Here is a 20,177-nt window from a genome sequence, read left to right as displayed (position 1 = left end):
TATATACATATATATATATATACATATTATATATATATATATATATATATATAATATATATATATATATATACTATATATATATGTATATATATATATGTATATATATATATATATATGTATATATATGCAAAGTAGACCACTTGGAAAAAAGAAACTAACAAAGTAGAGTGCTTTCGTATATTAGATCTTCAGTGCAACAAGTACATAGTGATAGGAATACATAGAAAATATATACATGATACAAAGGAACAAGGACAGTTTGAATAAGCGTAGCGACCAATTACCCCCTGGAGAGCGGAAGGTCATTGTCAATTATCTTAAGATGGTGGGGCGACATCAGGTCACAGTCGCCAGGGTCACTGTTTCTACTAATGATATAGGGCGACATTAGGTCAATTCGTTGGGTTACATTTTACCTGATATTATCTTACTAATTTCTTGACAAATGAAATTATCAAGTTTGTACAAGCCTTTATGTAGGTTGGTATTTTGATTACTGGTGGTATGAATCAAACTGCACTCTATTAAATTTCTTGATATTATGTTGTTGGTATAATAGATTGCCTGGGCATTGCCCCAATCAACTGGATGATTATTTAATTCAATATGCTTGAATATACCACTAGAATGATTGCCATCCCTAACATTTTTCTTGTGTTGTTCAATTCTAATGTTTAAGGGTTTGGCAGTTTGACCTATGTAAAATTGATTACACATTTTTTTTTTTTTTTTTGCAAGGAATTTTATAAATGCACCCTTTTTTAATTTCAATACTATTGTTGATGAGTTTATGTTTTACTGTACTATCATGTTTAAAAACTACCTTTACATTAAATCTTTTTAATAATTCTGTGATACTTAACAAATTTTCTTGAAATGGTAAAATTAAAACATTATGATAATTGAAAGGTGATTTAGGCTGAGGAGTTAAAAATGATTTCCTTGCAAAATTGTAAGCAATATCAAGGAATTGCTTAGGGTATTGCTTACAATTTTGCAAGGAAATCATTTTTAACTCCTCAGCCTAAATCACCTTTCAATTATCATAATGTTTTAATTTTACCATTTCAAGAAAATTTGTTAAATATCACAGAATTATTAAAAAGATTTAACGTAAAGGTAGTTTTTAAACATGATAGTACAGTAAAACATAAACTCATCAACAATAGTATTGAAATTAAAAAAGGATGCATTTATAAAATTCCTTGCAAAATGTGTAATCAATTTTACATAGGTCAAACTGCCCATGCAATCTATTATACCAACAACATAATAGCAAGAAATTTAATAGAGTGCAGTTTGATTCATACCACCAGTAATCAAAATACCAACCTACATAAAGGCTTGTACAAACTTGATAATTTCATTTGTCAAGAAATTAGTAAGATAATATCAGGTAAAATATAACCCAACGAACTGACCTAATGTCGCCCTATATCATTAGTAGAAACAGTGACCCTGGCAACTGTGACCTGATGTCGCCCCACCATCTTAAGATAATTGACAATGACATTCCACTCTCCAGGGGGTAATTGGTCGCTACACTTATTCAAACTGTCCTTGTTCCTTTGTATCATGTATATATTGTCTATGTATTCCTATCACTATGTACTTGTTGCACTGAAGATGTAATATACGAAAGCGCTCTGCTTCGTTAGTTTCTTTTTTCCAAGTGGTCTACTTTGCATAAGTGAACACACGTACCCGTGTTCTTATTAGCATATATATATATATATATATACACTATATATCATGGGGTTCCATCTCTTTACTTCACCTCAATACACTTTGTCTAAAATTTCTTTATGGTGTTGGTCTGGATTATATTTTCTTCCAACTTGTTCTATAAGTCTGCACATTCATGTGAAAAGCTGAACTTCCTAACATCTTTCAAACAAGAATGCTTTTCAAACTTATACTATCATTTCTTCTAGATCTCTCATCTCATGTGAGCCAGTCCTCTCTTTCCACTTTTTCTATACCTTTCTTTGATCTAAATATCATTATCATGCTGCTTTTTCTCTATCTCTCTCTCTTTGTCTTTACTTACTAATTTCCATGTCTCTTTTACAGAGCCCTTACATGCCTAAGTGCTGCCCTGGGGCAAGGTGCCACTCCGGGGCAAAGTTCTCAGTGACGCCCCCCTCCTACATCACCCCTTCCCATTTCCACCATCTCTTACAGCCTGTTTTAGCTATTGGCTTGCAAAATGATTAAACATATTGTAAATATTGTATTCAATGTCCTTATTGCAGAAAGTATAAGGGAAAAACATTTCATATTCTGTTGATTCTAACGCAAAATTTGTATATTACGGTAAAATATTCAGGGCTCCTTAAACCTTTTTCTTTTATTATAATCATTTTGTCAGCCTTGTGGGCGGCATGTCCAGACTAGAATTGCCGCCCCACTAAATGTGCTGCCCCAGGGCATGTGACCCCCCCCCCCCCATGTGAGGGCCCTGCTCATTCACTGTGCTTTATGACTTGAATTTTATATTCATTGGTCTTGCACCTTCTTGTACATATATATCTCACCTATATATTTCTATTTCTTCACATACACATTCCTCACTGCCCATTATTATCTGCACTATTTCTTTAAATTTCTGTTTTCCTTTTATTTCTTGTTCTTTTCTTACTGGTAAATAATCCTCTAGCCACCCTCCTACTATGGTATATTTTTGTTTGCCTACCATTTCTCTTATTAATGTTTCCCTATCTTTAAGTATCCTTATCATCTCCCTCCTTACTTTTTTTCTTTTCATTTGCTTCTTAATTTTTTGCAACTGCATTTGTTTTTCTTCTTGTAACTTTAACTAGCTTTTCTGTCCTTGTTTGATTTCTCTAATATTTTCTTCATTTTCTCCAGCCTTCTCATTGCTTTGCATTTCTCTTCATCAAATTTCTCTCCTTTAAACTTGTTATATTCACCCTTTAACACATTTAGTTTTGTTTTATATGATCCCTTTGTTAATGTAATTGAACTCAATTTACATACATACATATACCAAGGCTTTTTCCTTCTTATCCTCCTAAAGCTCTCCTATCCTTAATCAAGGGATCTCTTCTGTCAATGCAATCTATCCCCTTTAGTGACTTAAATACTCTAATCATATAATCTCTTTCTTTTTTATCTTTCAAAGTTGGCAGACCCAGTGCTTTTAGTTTTCCTCATATGGTTTATCTGCGAGGCTGAGGACCAGTTTGGTTGCTGGTCTTGATCTTGCTATCATCCTGTGTGGGAATTATACCATTGATGCATATTCCAGTCTAGGATGGATCAGGGTTTCTTTGAGTTTTTTCGTCATCTCTTCATTCATATAGAGAAAAACCACTTTAATCTTCTGCAGCAGTCCACATATCTCTCCCACAATCTTTTATAAATGCTCCCAAATATTTCTCCTCTTTTGCTTTTGTAATGGGCTCTCTTTCAAAGAAATAGTTTAAAGATGGTCTTCTGCCTCTATTGCTCATTTCCAGTACTTTGCATTTTTTTTGTATTGAAATTCATGTACCTCATCATCCTCATTTTTCACTCTTCTCATGATTTTTGCATTATCTGCAAACAAGTTGGCATAGCCTGTTGTACTTTCCATCCTGTCATTGACAATGTGCTCCAATTTCCTCATAAGTAGACTATGAGGTACTTTATCAAAAACCTTCTCTAGGTTAAGGTACACACAGTCTATCCACTCCTCTCTCTCTTGCAGATCATCAATCACTTTTGACACACATGACCTTCCATATCTGAAGTCAAACTGTCTGTCAGAATGTTCATCTCTTCAAGATATTTGGTTTACTGTTCTTTCCCAATCCTTTCACATAATTCCACTATTGTGTTGGATAAGGCCAGTGTAGGTTAGTATTATCTCCTTACTTCTACCTTCGTGAATTGGTACCACATTTGCCCTTTTTCAATCAAGCTGCACTATGCCTTCTGTCAACAAACATACAATGAGACAATGAATCTTGTCCACTAGTTGTTCCTTAAATTCAACAGGTATTGAGCTTGAGATTCCATCAGGTCCTGAAGCTTTTGTTACATCCAATGATCCAAAGAGACTGAGCACTTCCCTCACTTCTACATTCATATCTTTTATACCTGAAGTTTTGCTCCATTCACTTTCCATCAATTGGAAACTTTCATTCATTCATTCATTATTTCTGCCTGAGTTGAGGCCTCCTCAAACACCTTACCACTCACTATTAGCTTGGTGATTAATTTTGTGTCTCAATTTACCATTTGTAAACCTGTAAAACAGTTTTGGTTCATCTTTGCATTTATCTACCTCTTACACAGTCATTTCTAGTTTGTCTGTTAACTTCTTTTATTTTATTGTTTCTTCTTCCATTTTCCCCAAGTCATGTCCCTGACCTATTTTGCAATCTCACACCTTTTGTTGAACCAGTCCTATTTCTGCTTCTTCCTTCCACTAATTTTTAGTACATGTTTGTTCACTCATACATTGTAAATGTCAAGGAAGATTTCCCATTTCTTCCTATTACCATCATGAATTCCTCCCAGTCTGCTTCTTCAAAGAATTTTTTCAACCCTAAGTAATCTGCTTTCCTAGAATTGATTCTTCCTTGCCTGTGTGATTCATTCCTTGGCTTTATTTCCTCATACTCTAGCCAAAATTCAATTGTTACATGGTCATTTCTTCCTATGGGGCAAAGTTAGTTCGAGGTGATGATGTTTGGCTCTTTGGTGAGTAGTAGATATAATCTTATGGGAATGTCATCTCTTACACAAGTCACTATTTTTACCTACTGGGTCATTGTGTTCTCCATTGCTATACTTAACAGGATATACCCCCAAGAATCTGTTTTGCTATTTGCTTCCCATCCTTCCAGTTGACCTCTGCAATTAAAACCTCTAATAAGGACTAAATTGTTACTTTGATCACCAGTTTTTTTTAGAACTGTCTCCATCAACATTTTCTGATATTCAGCTTCATTCCAAGCTCTTGTCTTGGGGAGGACATATGCCACCATGAAGTCTCTTCTATTCTGCCCTTTAGTTCTGATTGTCTTCTTCCACCTTTACATCACTTCTCATAGCAACCATAACCCCTCCATCCATTCTATCTTTTCTGTCTCTTCTCTGGGAGGTTTATCCATTGTTCCCTAACTGTTGATCAACATTTTTTGGGAGTTTGGTTTCCACTAAACATAAAATATCAGACTTGATTATCCTCAAGTTGTCACTTATCTCCATCCGGGCTAATAGTAAATAATTAATATTAGCATAGGCTACTTTAAGTTTCCTTGTAATTTCTTTTGCAATACTGCCCTATTGTTTTAGAAAAAAAAAGCATTCTGATTGATATCTGAAAGGAAATAAATGAAATAAATAATAATTATACAATAAATATGTAAAAAAAAAAAAAAAATCTACTTCTGTCCTCTTTTTTTTGGCTCCCTCTAAGAGATGTCTTTGCATACTCCTCTTCATTTGCATCTTTCTTAATCTAAATATCTTTTAACTTTTCTTCTCATGCTAACTTTCAAGACTTGCCAATTACTTAATTTGCTATGGCTTATGACTTGAATTTCATTTTCATTGGATGCATGCCAGTCCTCTCTTATCAACCTAAACATATTATCAATCTGACCTATTACATCATACTCATTCCTGATTTTTTTGCCTCTCCTGTTCTTGGCATAAATTCCATGATGTTATGTGGTCTTCTTGCCAGCTGAGTATGACACATCTAGTCTTGTCAACTACATTGACAAAAGATTATTATTATTATTATTTTTCTTTATAACCTTCACTATTCCTTCTTCTAGGCTTAAGGTTACTGTATCCTGCTTATCTTCATGTGCTCTTGAGAAAATATTTTCCCTCATTTGTCAGTTTCATTTTCCCTTTCTAGTTTAGCAATCTCTGCTTTCTGAGCCAGACTTGTTTCTTTTTCTGGCTCAGTCTTTTTTGCTCTAGGTCATGTAATCTTGGTCCAAGGAAAGAAAGCAAGATTCTCAATCGTTTCAACTCAATTTCATTTTCACTTACCTCCATGGAAAAGTTACATCCACTTTGAAATCTATCTTTTTCTTCAATTTTGTCCCTAATACCACATTTATCAGTTTCTTTAATGGAATTACTCACCCTTGTTTGTTGGAAACCTTCAAAATTTGTATCTCCTAGTGTAAATACAACAAAAAATATTACACTTTGTAATGAAAACAAACTCAAATTAATTTTGACTTTTTTCTCCTATCATGAGTGTGTCAGAGATGAAAAATTATTATTTCCCTCCTCTATCACAAATTTGGAACCAGCAATGTTAATCTTCTACAGAAATCCTGAATAGAATTGCTTCCACCCTGTCTGTTAAACTGGCAATTAATCCCATGATGATGGCTTTAAAAGGATAAACTTATGAGCGTTGGTTGCAGTTTAGTGTGTGACCATGCTTTTGTGCTTTATCACTGAGCACTGTCACTGTGATATTATCTACACATTGGCAGGACCTACTACAGACTGTGTCATGTAGGGTTCTCTTTTCATTTGCTTATTTAGGTTATATATCAGCAGAGTATTCATAATGGTTGATAAGATTTTCATTTGCATTAGAATTATACAATAATATTCTTCTTCCAGGGTATACATTTATTTGAGCTAAATAAAGCTTGGGACATGACAGCCAATTATTTCATTGCCATTTACCTAGTTGTATTTACCTAGTTGTATTTTGCGGGAAGGGGAGCTATGCTCGTGTTGTCCCGCCTTTGTATCTTGCAGTGTCTAGTTTGTTTTTAAACTCATGAATGGTTTTTGCGCATACTATTTCATTGTCCAGTTTGTTCCAAGTGTCCAAAACTCTATGAGGAAAACTGTTTTTCTTCAGTTCTCTTCTATAGCTATGTTTTTTTATTTTCTTTCCATGTCCTCTTGTGTTTCTTTTGTCCCAGTTAAGTAAGTTCTCACTATCGAGTACCTCTGTGCCTTTCATGATTCTGTAGATGGTCAATAGGTCACCTCTCTCTCTTCTTTGCTCCAGTGTCGGTAACTCCAGTTTAGCCAATCTCTCTTCGTATGATAGGTTTGCAAGTGCAGGTGCCATTTTTGTAGCTGCTCTTTGGATTCTTTCTATTTTCTTTATATTCTTTTTGGTACTGGGGGACCACAATGTCGCTGCATACTCTAATCTAGGCCTTATCAATGTAACCAATATTTTTTTCATCATGTCTTCGTCCAAGTATGTAAACGCCACTTTTATTGATCTTAGCAAATTGTAAGTCTCCCCGACAATTTTGTTAATCTGTATATCATAGGACAGGTCGTTCGTGATAATTACTCCCAAATCTTTTTCGGATCCTACTTTGCATGCAGTATTGTGTAAGACCTCACAAATGTTACAAATAAATGGGCATACTATATCAACCTAGGTGATATCTTTACTGAATAAGTTCATATTGTGTCCAGAGCTTATTCATCTACAATTTTCTATCCCCTTCATATTTGTGAAAACCTAGAGAGTAATTTTAGTGGTTGCCTACTAATGTGTTGAAAGTTAAGGTGGGTAATGTGTTAAAAGTAAGGAGGTGAAATGTACAATAGGTGGGAGTAGCAGTGGATTGGAGGTAAGTCTTAAAGGAGAGGGGGTAGACGAAGTGGAGAGTTTAATGTATCTAAGGTCACATACAGCAAGGAATGGTGGAGTGGGGGTGGAGGTAAAATGTAAAGTGCAGAAAACTAATAAATGTCTTTGAGGAATGAAAAGTGTCTTGAATAATAGGTCTCTAAGGATGGACATTATGAGAAGACTATATGAAGAGGTGACCAATGATAGAGGAACAGTCCCACACTGGTACAACAGACAACAGTCCAATGTTTCTTCCCAGAGAGACCTGTGGGAGGTTCTGAGGACTTGCTAACCACTGCAGAGTTATGGGTTTTTTCACTTTATGAAACTTGAGACAACAGTTGACTGATTTAGTCATTTTCCTTTCATCACTTTTTGAAATATGCAGATAAAAAATATATCAGTTCTTGAAAGTTGTATTTACATGAAGTACCAGTACCTATTTCCTTTCTTTGGTCCACTTTTGTCTTTTCAAAAAATGTCATGCTATTCAAATCCCAAATGACATATCTCCCATCCCTTTTGCCCTAGTAGAGCCTAGACCCAATGTTTGTTTTATTAGTTCCCTTTCTTACTTTTGCATTTTGGTTTTCAGTTGCGCCAAGTATAATTCTGTTACAGCATAGCTCCCTGATTCCCCAAGCAGTAATTATGTAACTATACTTAGGCATCCTCATGGCAGCCAACAACTTCTGCTACATTTATGTATTTTGTCATGAATATACAAGAAGACCACTAATGACATATGAGCATGTGCTGTGGTGTGGACATAGTTGTAACATTGTTTATTATGACAAAATATGTAAAAGTAATAAACATTGTTGATTTTGTGACTGCTATGAAAATGCTTTTTGTTTGCATGTCAATGTTCAGCATCTTTGTATCCTTTCCCTTTCTCTCCTCCTCCACCACTCTCAGCCTTCTTCCTGTTTTGGTTCACTGAAACATTCTGCCATCTTACTGGTCTTCATTTCATTATTAGTTATGTACACCCCAACCACTCCACTCTTTTCCAAGTCTCCCCTCTTGAACACTGGCCTCTGCAGCTGCTAGTGACATTGTGTCTTGCTACCTGATCTTTTCCAGTTGTGATGATTTTGAAAGGATGAAAAAAGGATGTGACGGAAAGATATCAGGTTATCTATAGGTTAAACAATGCAACATTAACTTGAAATGCACAATACTTAATAATTTCTAGCATTTCTTAGATCTAAAAGCCAACAACTGATGTAATTACCTAGATGAGTAATATGAGCCTGCATGTTCATAACCTTACTCAAAATATGAATCATAGTTTGTTTTGAAATATTCAAATCCTCAGTCTATAATTGCCATTTGATTAGTCACCAGGGAGTAGGCCTATTCGTTAAATTTCACAGGCCAGAAGCGGAAAAAAAACAGCCTTTAATTTCTCTTACTGGAAATTTACAGCCTTGTGGCAACCAACAACAATCCTTAGGCCCTTCCACTGAATTTTGTCAGAAGAAATGGATAGCTGTCTGTACTAGGCAAATGTGGAGAACAGCTGCCAGTTGTTTGCTCTACTTAAGTGAAAAAGTGGTTGAAAAATGGTGGCAACTGATAGAATGAGAACCATGGTTTGGCAAAGAACTTAATTCCACCTCAGGTTCTGGAGATGAGAAGCAAGACTATCCTATACAACATCTACTATACAAGACCATCTCATGCAGATACATATCACTGGTGCCTAATGCAGCTATCAAAGAATGAACTTATAAAATGAATGTTGTTTTTGGTTGACTTATTTTCTCAACTTTTATGGTTTTTGTCACTACTGCATATTAATGATGAACCTAAAAATCTTCAACAATTCAAACTTTAAATACTGTAAACCTAACAGTATAAGTATTGAAATAGATATACTAATTCTTAATTACCACTGCTGAGTCTGAGTTAAGACTTTATTTGAGTTCACTATAATGTTTAGTACTGCATATATTAGAAACTATACTTCATAATAAAAGTAGACATACTAATATACAATAGGATTCTTATTTACCTTACACATGTCATCAAGCTCCAAAACTGCCTCCTCTAGTGCATGAAGCTGTGAAAACTGTCCTTGTATATCTTCCAAGCAGGCACACAACCGGCTCACCACCTGAAAGTTGTACAAATAACACAGAAAATAAGGTACATCTGCAACTATGAAACACATATATACATACATATACCAATGGCTTTTTTCCCCCTTACATGGGAGGTAGCTAAAAAACAAAGGCATAAAATCCACTCCCACCTATTCCATCCCCACATACTCCACTCCCATTCACCTCCTTCCTCCCTATTCACTTGGCTCCTCATGGATGATGGGTCATCCCTGCATCTCGCCCAATGCCCTGGGTCAGAGGCAATGTAACAAGACACAGCATATCCATAGCAAGGTTGCTTCATTTAATTGGTGACACTCCCCCTCTCCATCCTCTCATGCAGAAAGAGAAGATGGGGGAAATCCCTTTGGGATGTGTCAAAATATCATTTAAACATACTCCCTCCCTCCATCCCCCACCCACTCCCTTGCATCACAACATCATCCATACACAACCATTCTCCACTCACCCCTATCTTCTGTCTTTTTCCTTTCTTCCTCAACAGACATTCCCCTATTTCCCAATGCCCCTTTTACCCCATCCATCCATCTCCTTGGTCACCTCCTCATGTTCACTCCTTCCACCTCCATTTCACACCTCTTTTACTAATCTTTCTTCACTCATTCATTCCATGTATCCAAACAATCCCAATATTCTTTCATCATCCCTATCCACCCACACTCTTCTCCTCATCTTCTTGTTTCTCACTCTATCCAGCCTAGTAACCCCTACCATACTTCTCAGGCATTTCATCTCAAACACATTCAAACTCTTCCTCTCTTATGTTCCGTGTTTCTGCCCCCATACAGTGCTGTTGGCAGTCACTCCTTTATACAATCTCCTCTTAGCAGTCATTCCCAAATGTCTATTTTTCATTACACTTTTTAATCCACCAAGACATTTGCTTACCTCAATCTACATTATATCTCCACTTCCACTCCTCCCTTTCCCACCACATTTGCACCCAACTATCTAAAGCTCTCCACTTCCTCCAATCTCTCTCCCTTAATACTCACTTCCAATTTTCTGACATCATCTTCCTTGTACACCTTACTTTTACCCACATTTATCTTGAACTTTCTTCTTTTGCACACCTTCCCAAACTCTGTCACTAACTTCCCTAATCCCTCCTCTGATTCTGCCACAAGCAGTGTTGTAAGCAACATTTTGGAGTAATCATTCTCCAAAACCCCATTTTGGGGGGCACATAAATCACTGCAAACGTTTTGCTTTTCATGTCACTATTTTCCACTCCAATTGTGATTTTCACCCTGTTCTCTTTATATGTAACTCTCATCACATTTAAGTTATTCTTATCCAGGAACATGACTCCACCATATTTTTCCTCTCTGTTTCTAAGCCAGTGATTATATAATCCATGTCCAACACTGTATGGTAATAGTGGACCCTTAGTTTTGTCTCCACAATTCCCATTATTTCCAGTTTTTCTTCTGACATGCTAATCATTTAGTTCATTTAATCCTGAGATTAATCCATCTATATTAGTATAAGCTAGTTTTAATTTTCTACTTCCTCCCTCTTATCTTGGCTCCTCAATGCCCTGGGTCAGAGGCAATGTAGCAAGACACAGCACATCCATAGCAAGGTAACTTCATTTAATCGGTGACACCTCCCCCCCTCAACTTTTTTCTTGAAAATATATTTTTTTCAGTCTCATGTCTAACACTCTCCAATACAACTGTGTTTTCTTGATCTGTTTTTTATTTATTTTTTTATATATATATTTTTTTTTAACACAACCTAGGCATCCTGCTAATAGGACAATACTATACTGAGATGTTCCACTTTTAACTTCTTTCTCTGGAACTCAAAATTTTTGTGTTGTTAGTCCAGAGGTTCGGTTGTATTTACCTAGTTGTATTTTACAAGAAGGGGAGCTACGCTTGTGGTATCCTGCCTTTGTATCTCACAGTGTCTAGTTTGCTCTTAAATTCATGAATGGTTTTTGGACACACTATTTTTTTGTCCAGTTTGTTCCAGGTGTTTACCACTCTATGTGGAAAACTGTTCTTCTTCAGATCTCTTCTATAACTATGTTTTTTGAGTTTCTTTCCATGTCCTCTTGTGTTTCTTTTGTCCCAATTTTTTAAGTCCTTTCTTTCGAGTATTTCTGTACCCTTCATGATTCTATAGATGGTCAGTAGGTCGCCTCTATCTCTCCTCCAGAGTCGGTAACTCCAATGTAGCCAGTCTCTCCTCATATGACAAGTTTGAAAGTGCAGGAGCCATTTTTGTGGCTTCTCTCTGGATTCTTTCAATTTTCTTTATACTCTTTTTGGTACTGGGTGACTACAATATCACTGCATATTCTAGTCTAGGCCTTAATAGTGTGACTAATATTTTCTTTAATAATTTCTTTGTCCAAATATGTAAATGCCCCTTTTATTGATCTTAGCAAGTTATATGATTCTCCAACAATTTTGTTCATTTGTTTATTAGAGGACAAGTCGTTTGAGATAATTACTCCCAGATCTTTTTCAGATCCCACTTCCTCCTTAGTTCCAATTTTATATTGTCCTGATACAGGTAAACGTCGACTTACGATGGCCGCGACTTACGATTGTTCGACTTTACGATGACGACGACGACGATATGATAATTTAACCCCTTCCCTACGGTGCCGCACACGTAAGCATCATGAGGAGCAAGTGGATTCACGACGCTGCCATATCGGCGTCTTGATTATATTTATTGTAGTCGCCCCTGTGTTTTTACATTCTCTCAAATGTGCCCTAAATCCCATTCTCTGTGGTTTTCAAAATTCGCGGGTGAAAGAGAGAACGATCGATATAAGCGGTGACTATATTTTATGATGCGAGTATTATTACGTCACGTCGTACGGCTGGCATTGGCTGCTGCCCGCGAGATTTAAGTGCCGTACTGAAAATACATATTATAGTGTTTGAATATGGTAAAAAGGATAAGAATAATTAAATAAACTACTGTACATGTTTAATAGGCTATATTCAGTATCTCTGGTGGTTAATATACAGGTAGGCTAGGTACAGTGACCACGGAACAGAGTGGGGATCGACTTACGATGAGATCGTCTTACGATGGCTCTATCGAAACCTAATGCCATCGTAAGTCGACGTTTACCTGTATTCTATTTTTGCTTTTTCTGAACTCCATTATGCTATACTTCTTAACCTCTTCCATACGATGCCACCTACATAGGCGGCATGAGGAGCAAGTGGCGTGAGGCTGCCATATCGGCGTCTTGATTATATTTATTGTAGTTGTCCCTGCGTAACTGATATACTCTCTAAACTGGCTTCATCACATTTTCTATGGTTATCAAAATTCACGGGTGAAAGAAAGAACGATTGATATAAGCGGTGACTATTTTTTATGATGCGAGTATTATGGCGCAACATCATATGTCTGGCAGCTAATGCTGCCCGCGAGATTTTGGCCTAGAGTGAAGTGGTTAATACTGAAGTCCATTTCCCATTTCTGACTCCACTTCCAAAGCTTATTCAGGTCTTCCTGTAGTGATTCGCAATCTATTTCAGTTTTTACTTTCCCAATTTAGCATCATCTGTAAAGAAGCCCATGTAACATTTGACATCATCATCCATGTCATTCACATAAATAGCAAACATTATTGGAACCAATACAGATCCTTGCGGAACTCCACTAATCACCTCCTTCCAACCTGAATATTTTTCTCTAAATACTACTCTTATCTTTCTACCATTCAGGAAGTACTCATCCATTTTAGCAGGTTGCCTTGTATCCCTCCTATATGTTCCAATTTTTTAAATAATTTCTTATGTGGTACCTTGTCAAAAGCTTTTTGTAAGTCCAAAAAAGCGCAATCAGCCCATCCATCTCTTGCACTATATCTATTGGTCTTGAGTAAAAAACATATTAAGTTTGTGGTACATGATCTTCCTTGTCTGAACCCAAACTGTCTTGGGTTTATTATATTATTTTCTTCCAGGTGTTTTACCCATCTATTCTTGATAATTTTCTCACAAATTTTGGCTATAGTGTTGGCAAAAATTAACCCTTTCAGATATTAAAAAAAAACGTTCTATTTCATCAATCAGGCAGATTTAGACATATTATGTGTGAATTTTCATTGAAATTGATCAAGAAGTTATGGAGGAGTAGAAGTTTGAAGGTATAAAACTTAGGTTTTGAGATACGGGCCGTCAAAGTTTTCACTAATATAAATAAGGGATATAATGGCATTTCCTTATTTAGCTTTTTAGGCTTGAATGTTGATGATATTTAGAATAAAATTTATTCATATTCAGTCATATATATTGATGTCCAGTCATATAATCCTCTGTCTTCTGGCTCCTGGTCCCCACCTGCATTTTAGGCAGGTTATTACATTAGGGTGTCATAGCTTGCTTACTTTGTAATTCTTGCCTTTTCCTAGCTTCCTGAAGGTGTTTGGTTTGCTTGCGAGGACATGGCATCTCAAAAATAGTATAACAGCTTGTCAAATGACAAAAGGATTGATGGTGGCTTGCAGTGGAGCACATCATTCAATTTTTGTCTACTGTTTATCGCTTTCTAAGGCATCTACCCATTCTGGGGTCTATATATAACCTCTGGTACAGAGACAGAGTTGCCAGAAGTCACTAGGAATAGCACTCAATCATTACAAATTATTATTATTTATTGCAATAATATATATATTGTAGTGACCAATACGTATCATAGGGCCGAGATGGGATCGAGTTGGGGGGAGGAGGGGGTTTATTTGCCATAACTACGAAAAATAAGGCGAATTTTGATTAAATACTCCACATACAGACTGTCGATTGCCATACGCAGATGTAGAATTTTTTTTCCCAGTTTTTTTTTTTTTTTTCCCAATTTTCATCGATTCTTGACCAGCTGGTCCCCTTAAGTGAGCAACTTACTCTGCTATATATTTTGTCCATTAGTTCTTCTTTGCATTCTTTTAGAATCCAATTTGCATTTCCATCCAGGCCATGTGATTTTCTGACATCAAGGTTTGATAAATGTTCCATTATTCCTCTTTTTCCTATCTGGGGTATTGGCTGCATGTTATTGTGGCAAAGTAGCATGCAGTTGATACTTTAGGGTCTATATGGGGCACACCCCTATGGACCAGAGCCACACATCATTTTGTCTGTGATAGAGGAAAACTCTATTCATAGAGAAATGATGACACTTTTATACTATGACTGTCCCTCTGTTATGCTGTCCCCCAACCCCTTGTTACTGTCCTGTACCATTTCTCTGAATATTCATTTCCTTTTTTGCCTACCTACCCTGTGGTGGGGGCAAAAGAATACTGCCACCAAGTACTTCCACTTAGATCATAAGAGGCGAGAAAAAAGGGACAGGGATTGGGACCAGGCATATCTCCCTGTAGCCCCACAGGGGATATTCCTAAAAAAAAGTAAAGGCATAAGAGGGTCTGGGAGTTTTTTAACCAGCACCCTAGGGTTTGGGTCTTTTAATGTGCGTGAATGTGGTACAGATGAGAGTAAAAGGGAAGAGATAGGTAGTATGTTTGTGAGAAGAAAGATGGATGTGTTGGCTTTGAGTGAAACTAAGTTGAAAGGGAAGGGTGAGTGTAAGTTTGGGAGTGTAAGTGGGAGGTTATCAGGAGTGAAGAGAGGGCGAGGGAGAGAAGGGGTGGTTATACTAGTAAGTGAAGAGATAGGTAAACGTGTAGTGGAGTGGAAGGAGGTTTTCTCAAGGATAATGTGGATGAAGGTGAAACTGGGAAAGTGCATATGGGCCTGGTAGTGAGAGGAGTGTAGAAGAAAGGGAGACTTTTTGGATAGATTTAAATGAGTGCATAGAGGGATTAGGGAGAAATGTCAATGTAATAGTACTGGGAGACCTTAATACTAAGGTAGGAAATGAACCAATAGACGGAGTGGTTGGGAAATGTGGAGTTCCAGGAAAGAATCGTAGTGGAGAGTTGATGGTGGAGATGTGTCTAGAAAGTGAGTTGATAATAGCAAATACAGTGTTTCGGAAGAAACTCAAGCATAAGTACACATGGGAGAGGGTGGTGGATGGAAGGATGGTAGATAGAGCATTAATGGACTATGTAGTGGTAGATAGGAGTATAATAGGAAGAGTTAAGGATGTACATGTGCTAAGGGGAGAGGGTGGGGGAAAATCAGATCATTTTTTGGTGGAAGGTAAGTTGAGAGTGGAGGATAGATGGAGAAAGAGGAAAAGGACAAAAGGTAGGGAGGTGCTTAGAGTGAACTCTTTAAATGAAAAGGAAAAGGAGAAGGAGTACAAGAAGAAGCTGAGAGAAGAGTGGGAGGGAATGAAGGATAGAGTAGAGCTAGGTGTGGAGGAGGAATGGGGATGGTTCAAGGAGGGAGTCACAAAGTGTGCAAAGATGGTGTGAGGAACAAGAAGGACAGGAGGAAATAGAAGGAAGTGTGGTGAATGGTGGGATGAGGAAACAAAGAAGGTTGTAGAAGAGAAGAAGTGAGCTTTCACAGATTGGTTACAAAACAGGACTAGGGAGTCATATGAGAGGTACAAAGAAAAGAGAAGAGAAGTAAAGCACAAGGTAAAGGAGGCAAAGAGGAGAGCAGATGTGAAATTGGGTAAGAGTTTGACAGAAAACATTGAAAGTAATAAAAAAATGTTTTGGAAAGAAATTAAGAGAGGAAGAGGAGGCAAATCAAGTAGAGAAGAAAAGGTAAAAGGTGCAGATGCAGAGATGATAATGGAAGAGAAGGCAGTAAGGGGAAGATGGACAGAATATTTTAGGGAGTTGCTAAATGTGAAGGAGGATAGGGAGGGAAAGATAGTTGCAGTGGGAAATGCTAAGAAAATGAGAGTGATGAGTGAGGAAAATGGAGGAGAAATAAGGAAGGATGAAGTGAAGGCAGTTGTTAAGATGATGAAAGCAGGTAAGGCACCTGGTCTGGATGGATGCCATGCAGAATGTCTAAAAAAAAAGGAGGTACAGTGATGGTGGACTGGCTGGTATGGTTATCTAATGTTTGCTAGAGAGAGGGTAGAGTGCCGGAGGACTGGAGGAGTGCCTGTATAGTTCCACTTTACATGTGAAAAGGGGACAAGTGTGTGTAGTAATTTTAGAGGGATTAGCTTGTTAAGTGTGGTTGGGAAGGCTTATAGGAGGATCTTGATTGAGAGGATTAGGAGAGGAACAGAGGGAGTAATTGGTGAGGAACAGTGTGGATTTAGGACAGGTAGAGGTTGTATAGATCAGATTTTTGTGGTAAGACAGATATGTGAGAAAGCTATAGGAAAGGGGAAGGATGTTTTTTGGGCTTTTATGGATCTGGAAAAGGCTTACGACAGGATAGAAAGGAAGGCACTGTGGGAGGTTTTGTGGATATATGGGATAGGAGGAAAGCTTCTAGGAGCTGTCAAGAGTTTTTACGAGAGTAGAGTAGTAGAGCATGTGTCAGGATTAGAAATGGAGAAAGTGAGTGGTTCGAGGTAAAGGTGGGACTCCATCAGGGATGCATTATGTTGCCCTGGCTCTTCAACTTGTACATGGATGGGGTGGTGCGAGAGGTAAATGCAAGGGTGGTGGGTCAGGGATTAGAGATGGTTAAAGAAAATGGAGAAAAGTGGGAGGTGAGCCAGCTGTTGTTTGCGGATGACACTGCGCTTGTGGCAGGATCGGAGGAGGGATTGAGGAAGTTGGTGACAGAGTTGAAAGAAGAAAGCTGAAGATAAATGTGGTTAAAAGTAAGGTGATGTGATGTACAAGGGGTGAAAGTGGCAGTAGAGTAGAAGTGAGCATCAAGGGAGAGCGACTGGAGAAGTGGATAGTTTTAGATACTGTACTTGGGTGCAAATGTGGCAGGAAAAGGTGGAGTGGAGGTGGAGGTAGAATGTAGATTGAGAGAAGCAAGTAAATGCCTTGGTGGATTAAAAAGTGTAGTGAGGAATGGACATTTGGGAATGGATGCTAACAGGAGACTGTATGAAGGAGTAATTGTGCCAACAGTACTGTATGGGGCAGAAACATGGAATATAAGAGAGGAAGAGAGAAGGAGTTTGAATGTGTTTGAGATGAGGTGTCTGAGAAGTATGATGGGGGTTACTAGGCTAGATAGAGTGAGAAATGAGGTGAGGAGGAGAACAGGGGTGGAAAGGGAGTTGGGAGATAGGGTTGATGAAAGAGTATTAGGATGGTTTAGACACGTGGAAAGAAGGAGTGAAGAATGACCAGTAAAAGAGGTATGGAAGGCAGATGTGGGGGGAGTGAACATGAGGGGATGTCCTAGGCTGAGATGGATGGATGGGGTGAAGGGAGCTTTGGGGAAGAGGGGAATGTCTGTTGAGGAAGGATGGGAGAGGACAGAAGACAGGAGTGAATGAAGAATGATTGTATATGGATGATGCTGTGATGCATGAGGTGGAATGGGCAGGGGGATGGGGGGTGAGGTAGTATGTGTGTGCAAAATTTGACGCAGCCTGAAGGGATTTCTCCCCCGTCTTCTCCCTTTATGCATGGGGGACAGAGAGGGGGTTTGCCGATTTAATGAAGCAGCCTTGCTGTGGATGTGCTGTGCCTAGCAACACTGCCTCTGACCCAGGGCAGTGGACAGGGTGCAGGGATGACCCGTCATCCAGGAAGTGCTAAGATACGAGGGAGGGTGGAGGGGAGTGGAGTGTATTTAGGGATGGAATGGGTGGGAATGATTTCATGCCTTTTTCTTTTTGGCTACCTCCCTTGTAAGGGGGAAAAAGCCTTGGTATATGTATGTATTTACCTAGTTGTATTTACCTAGTTGTATTTTGCGGGAAGGGGAGCTATGCTCGTGTTGTCCCGCCTTTGTATCTTGCAGTGTCTAGTTTGTTTTTAAACTCATGAATGGTTTTTGCGCATACTATTTCATTGTCCAGTTTGTTCCAAGTGTCCAAAACTCTATGAGGAAAACTGTTTTTCTTCAGTTCTCTTCTATAGCTATGTTTTTTTATTTTCTTTCCATGTCCTCTTGTGTTTCTTTTGTCCCAGTTAAGTAAGTTCTCACTATCGAGTACCTCTGTGCCTTTCATGATTCTGTAGATGGTCAATAGGTCACCTCTCTCTCTTCTTTGCTCCAGTGTCGGTAACTCCAGTTTAGCCAATCTCTCTTCGTATGATAGGTTTGCAAGTGCAGGTGCCATTTTTGTAGCTGCTCTTTGGATTCTTTCTATTTTCTTTATATTCTTTTTGGTACTGGGGGACCACAATGTCGCTGCATACTCTAATCTAGGCCTTATCAATGTAACCAATATTTTTTTCATCATGTCTTCGTCCAAGTATGTAAACGCCACTTTTATTGATCTTAGCAAATTGTAAGTCTCCCCGACAATTTTGTTAATCTGTATATCATAGGACAGGTCGTTCGTGATAATTACTCCCAAATCTTTTTCGGATCCTACTTTCTTTACTTCTTTGGTTCCAATTGTATATTTTCCTGATATTCTGTTTTTGCTTTTTCCAAACTCCATTATGCTACACTTCTTAGTATTAAAGTCCACTTCCCATTTCTGACTCCAGTTCCATACCCTATTTAGGTCTTCTTGCAGTGCTTCACAGTCCTCATCAGTTTCTATTTTCCTTAGCAGTTTGGCGTTATCGGCAAAGAAGCTCATGTAGCAGTTCACGTCCTCATCCATGTCATTCATATAGATAGCAAACATTATTGGTGCCAGCACAGATCCTTGCGGTACTCCACTGATCACCTCTTTCCAGTCTGAATATTTTTCTCTGAGCACTACTCTCATCTTTCTACCAGTCAGAAAGTCCTCTATCCATTTTAGTAGGTTTCCCTGTATTCCTCCTATGTGTTCCAGTTTTTTTAGTAGTTTTCTGTGTGGTACTTTGTCAAAGGCTTTTTGCAAGTCTAGGAATGCACAATCAGCCCATCCATTTCTTTCTTGCACTATGTCTATTAGTCTTGAGTAGAAGCATATTAAGTTTGTGGAGCATGATCTTCCTTGTCTGAATCCGAATTGTCTTGGGTTTAATATGTCATTGTCTTCCAGATGTTTTACCCATCTATTCTTGATTATTTTCTCACAAATTTTGGCAATGGTGCTTGTTAGTGATACTGGCCTATAGTTGGTGGGTTCTTCTTTGTTTCCTCCTTTGTGTATTGGTACAATGTTAGCGTTTTTCCAGTCCTCGGGTATCTTTCCTTCTTTGAGTGAGCTGTTTATTAAGATGTGTATTTTGTCTGTTAGTTCTTCTTTGCACTCCTTTAGAATCCAATTTGCAATACCGTCCGGGCCATGTGATTTTCTGACATCCAGCCTTGATAAATGTTCTGATATTTCCTTTAGTGATGCTGTAAACTCATTCATGAGGGGAGATTTCTTGTTTTTGTCTATGTCACAATTCGGTATTTTCTCTCTGGTGAAAACAGATTTAAAGTGATTGTTCATGACTTCGGCCATCTCTAAATCTTCTGTGTATTCTATGTTTCCTTGGCATAGTTTCACCAATTCCTGTTT

At 37.9% G+C, this 20,177-nt stretch overlaps 1 protein-coding gene across 9 annotated transcripts in view; it reads right to left on the bottom strand.

Moving 5' to 3' along the window:
• The window catches only part of LOC143030920 (rho family-interacting cell polarization regulator 2-like), a 276,625-nt gene that overhangs the window by 47,866 nt on the left and 208,582 nt on the right, over positions 1-20,177 (bottom strand). For all 9 annotated transcript variants that reach the window (XR_012966948.1, XR_012966950.1, XR_012966949.1 and 6 more), the window contains one exon: positions 9,617-9,718. Coding sequence is in view for 6 of the 9 variants with exons in the window: in XM_076194178.1 (XP_076050293.1) it covers positions 9,617-9,718 (102 nt within the window). In the remaining 3 variants the exon portion in view is untranslated. The remainder of the gene's footprint in view (positions 1-9,616; positions 9,719-20,177) is intronic.

Source organism: Oratosquilla oratoria, chromosome 12 (assembly GCF_046742065.1).
Source record: "Oratosquilla oratoria isolate Oo_2021 chromosome 12, ASM4674206v1, whole genome shotgun sequence".
NCBI lineage: Eukaryota > Metazoa > Arthropoda > Malacostraca > Stomatopoda > Squillidae > Oratosquilla > Oratosquilla oratoria.
Note: the sequence above shows the minus strand (reverse complement) of the source record. Positions and strands in the feature narration are given on the sequence as shown.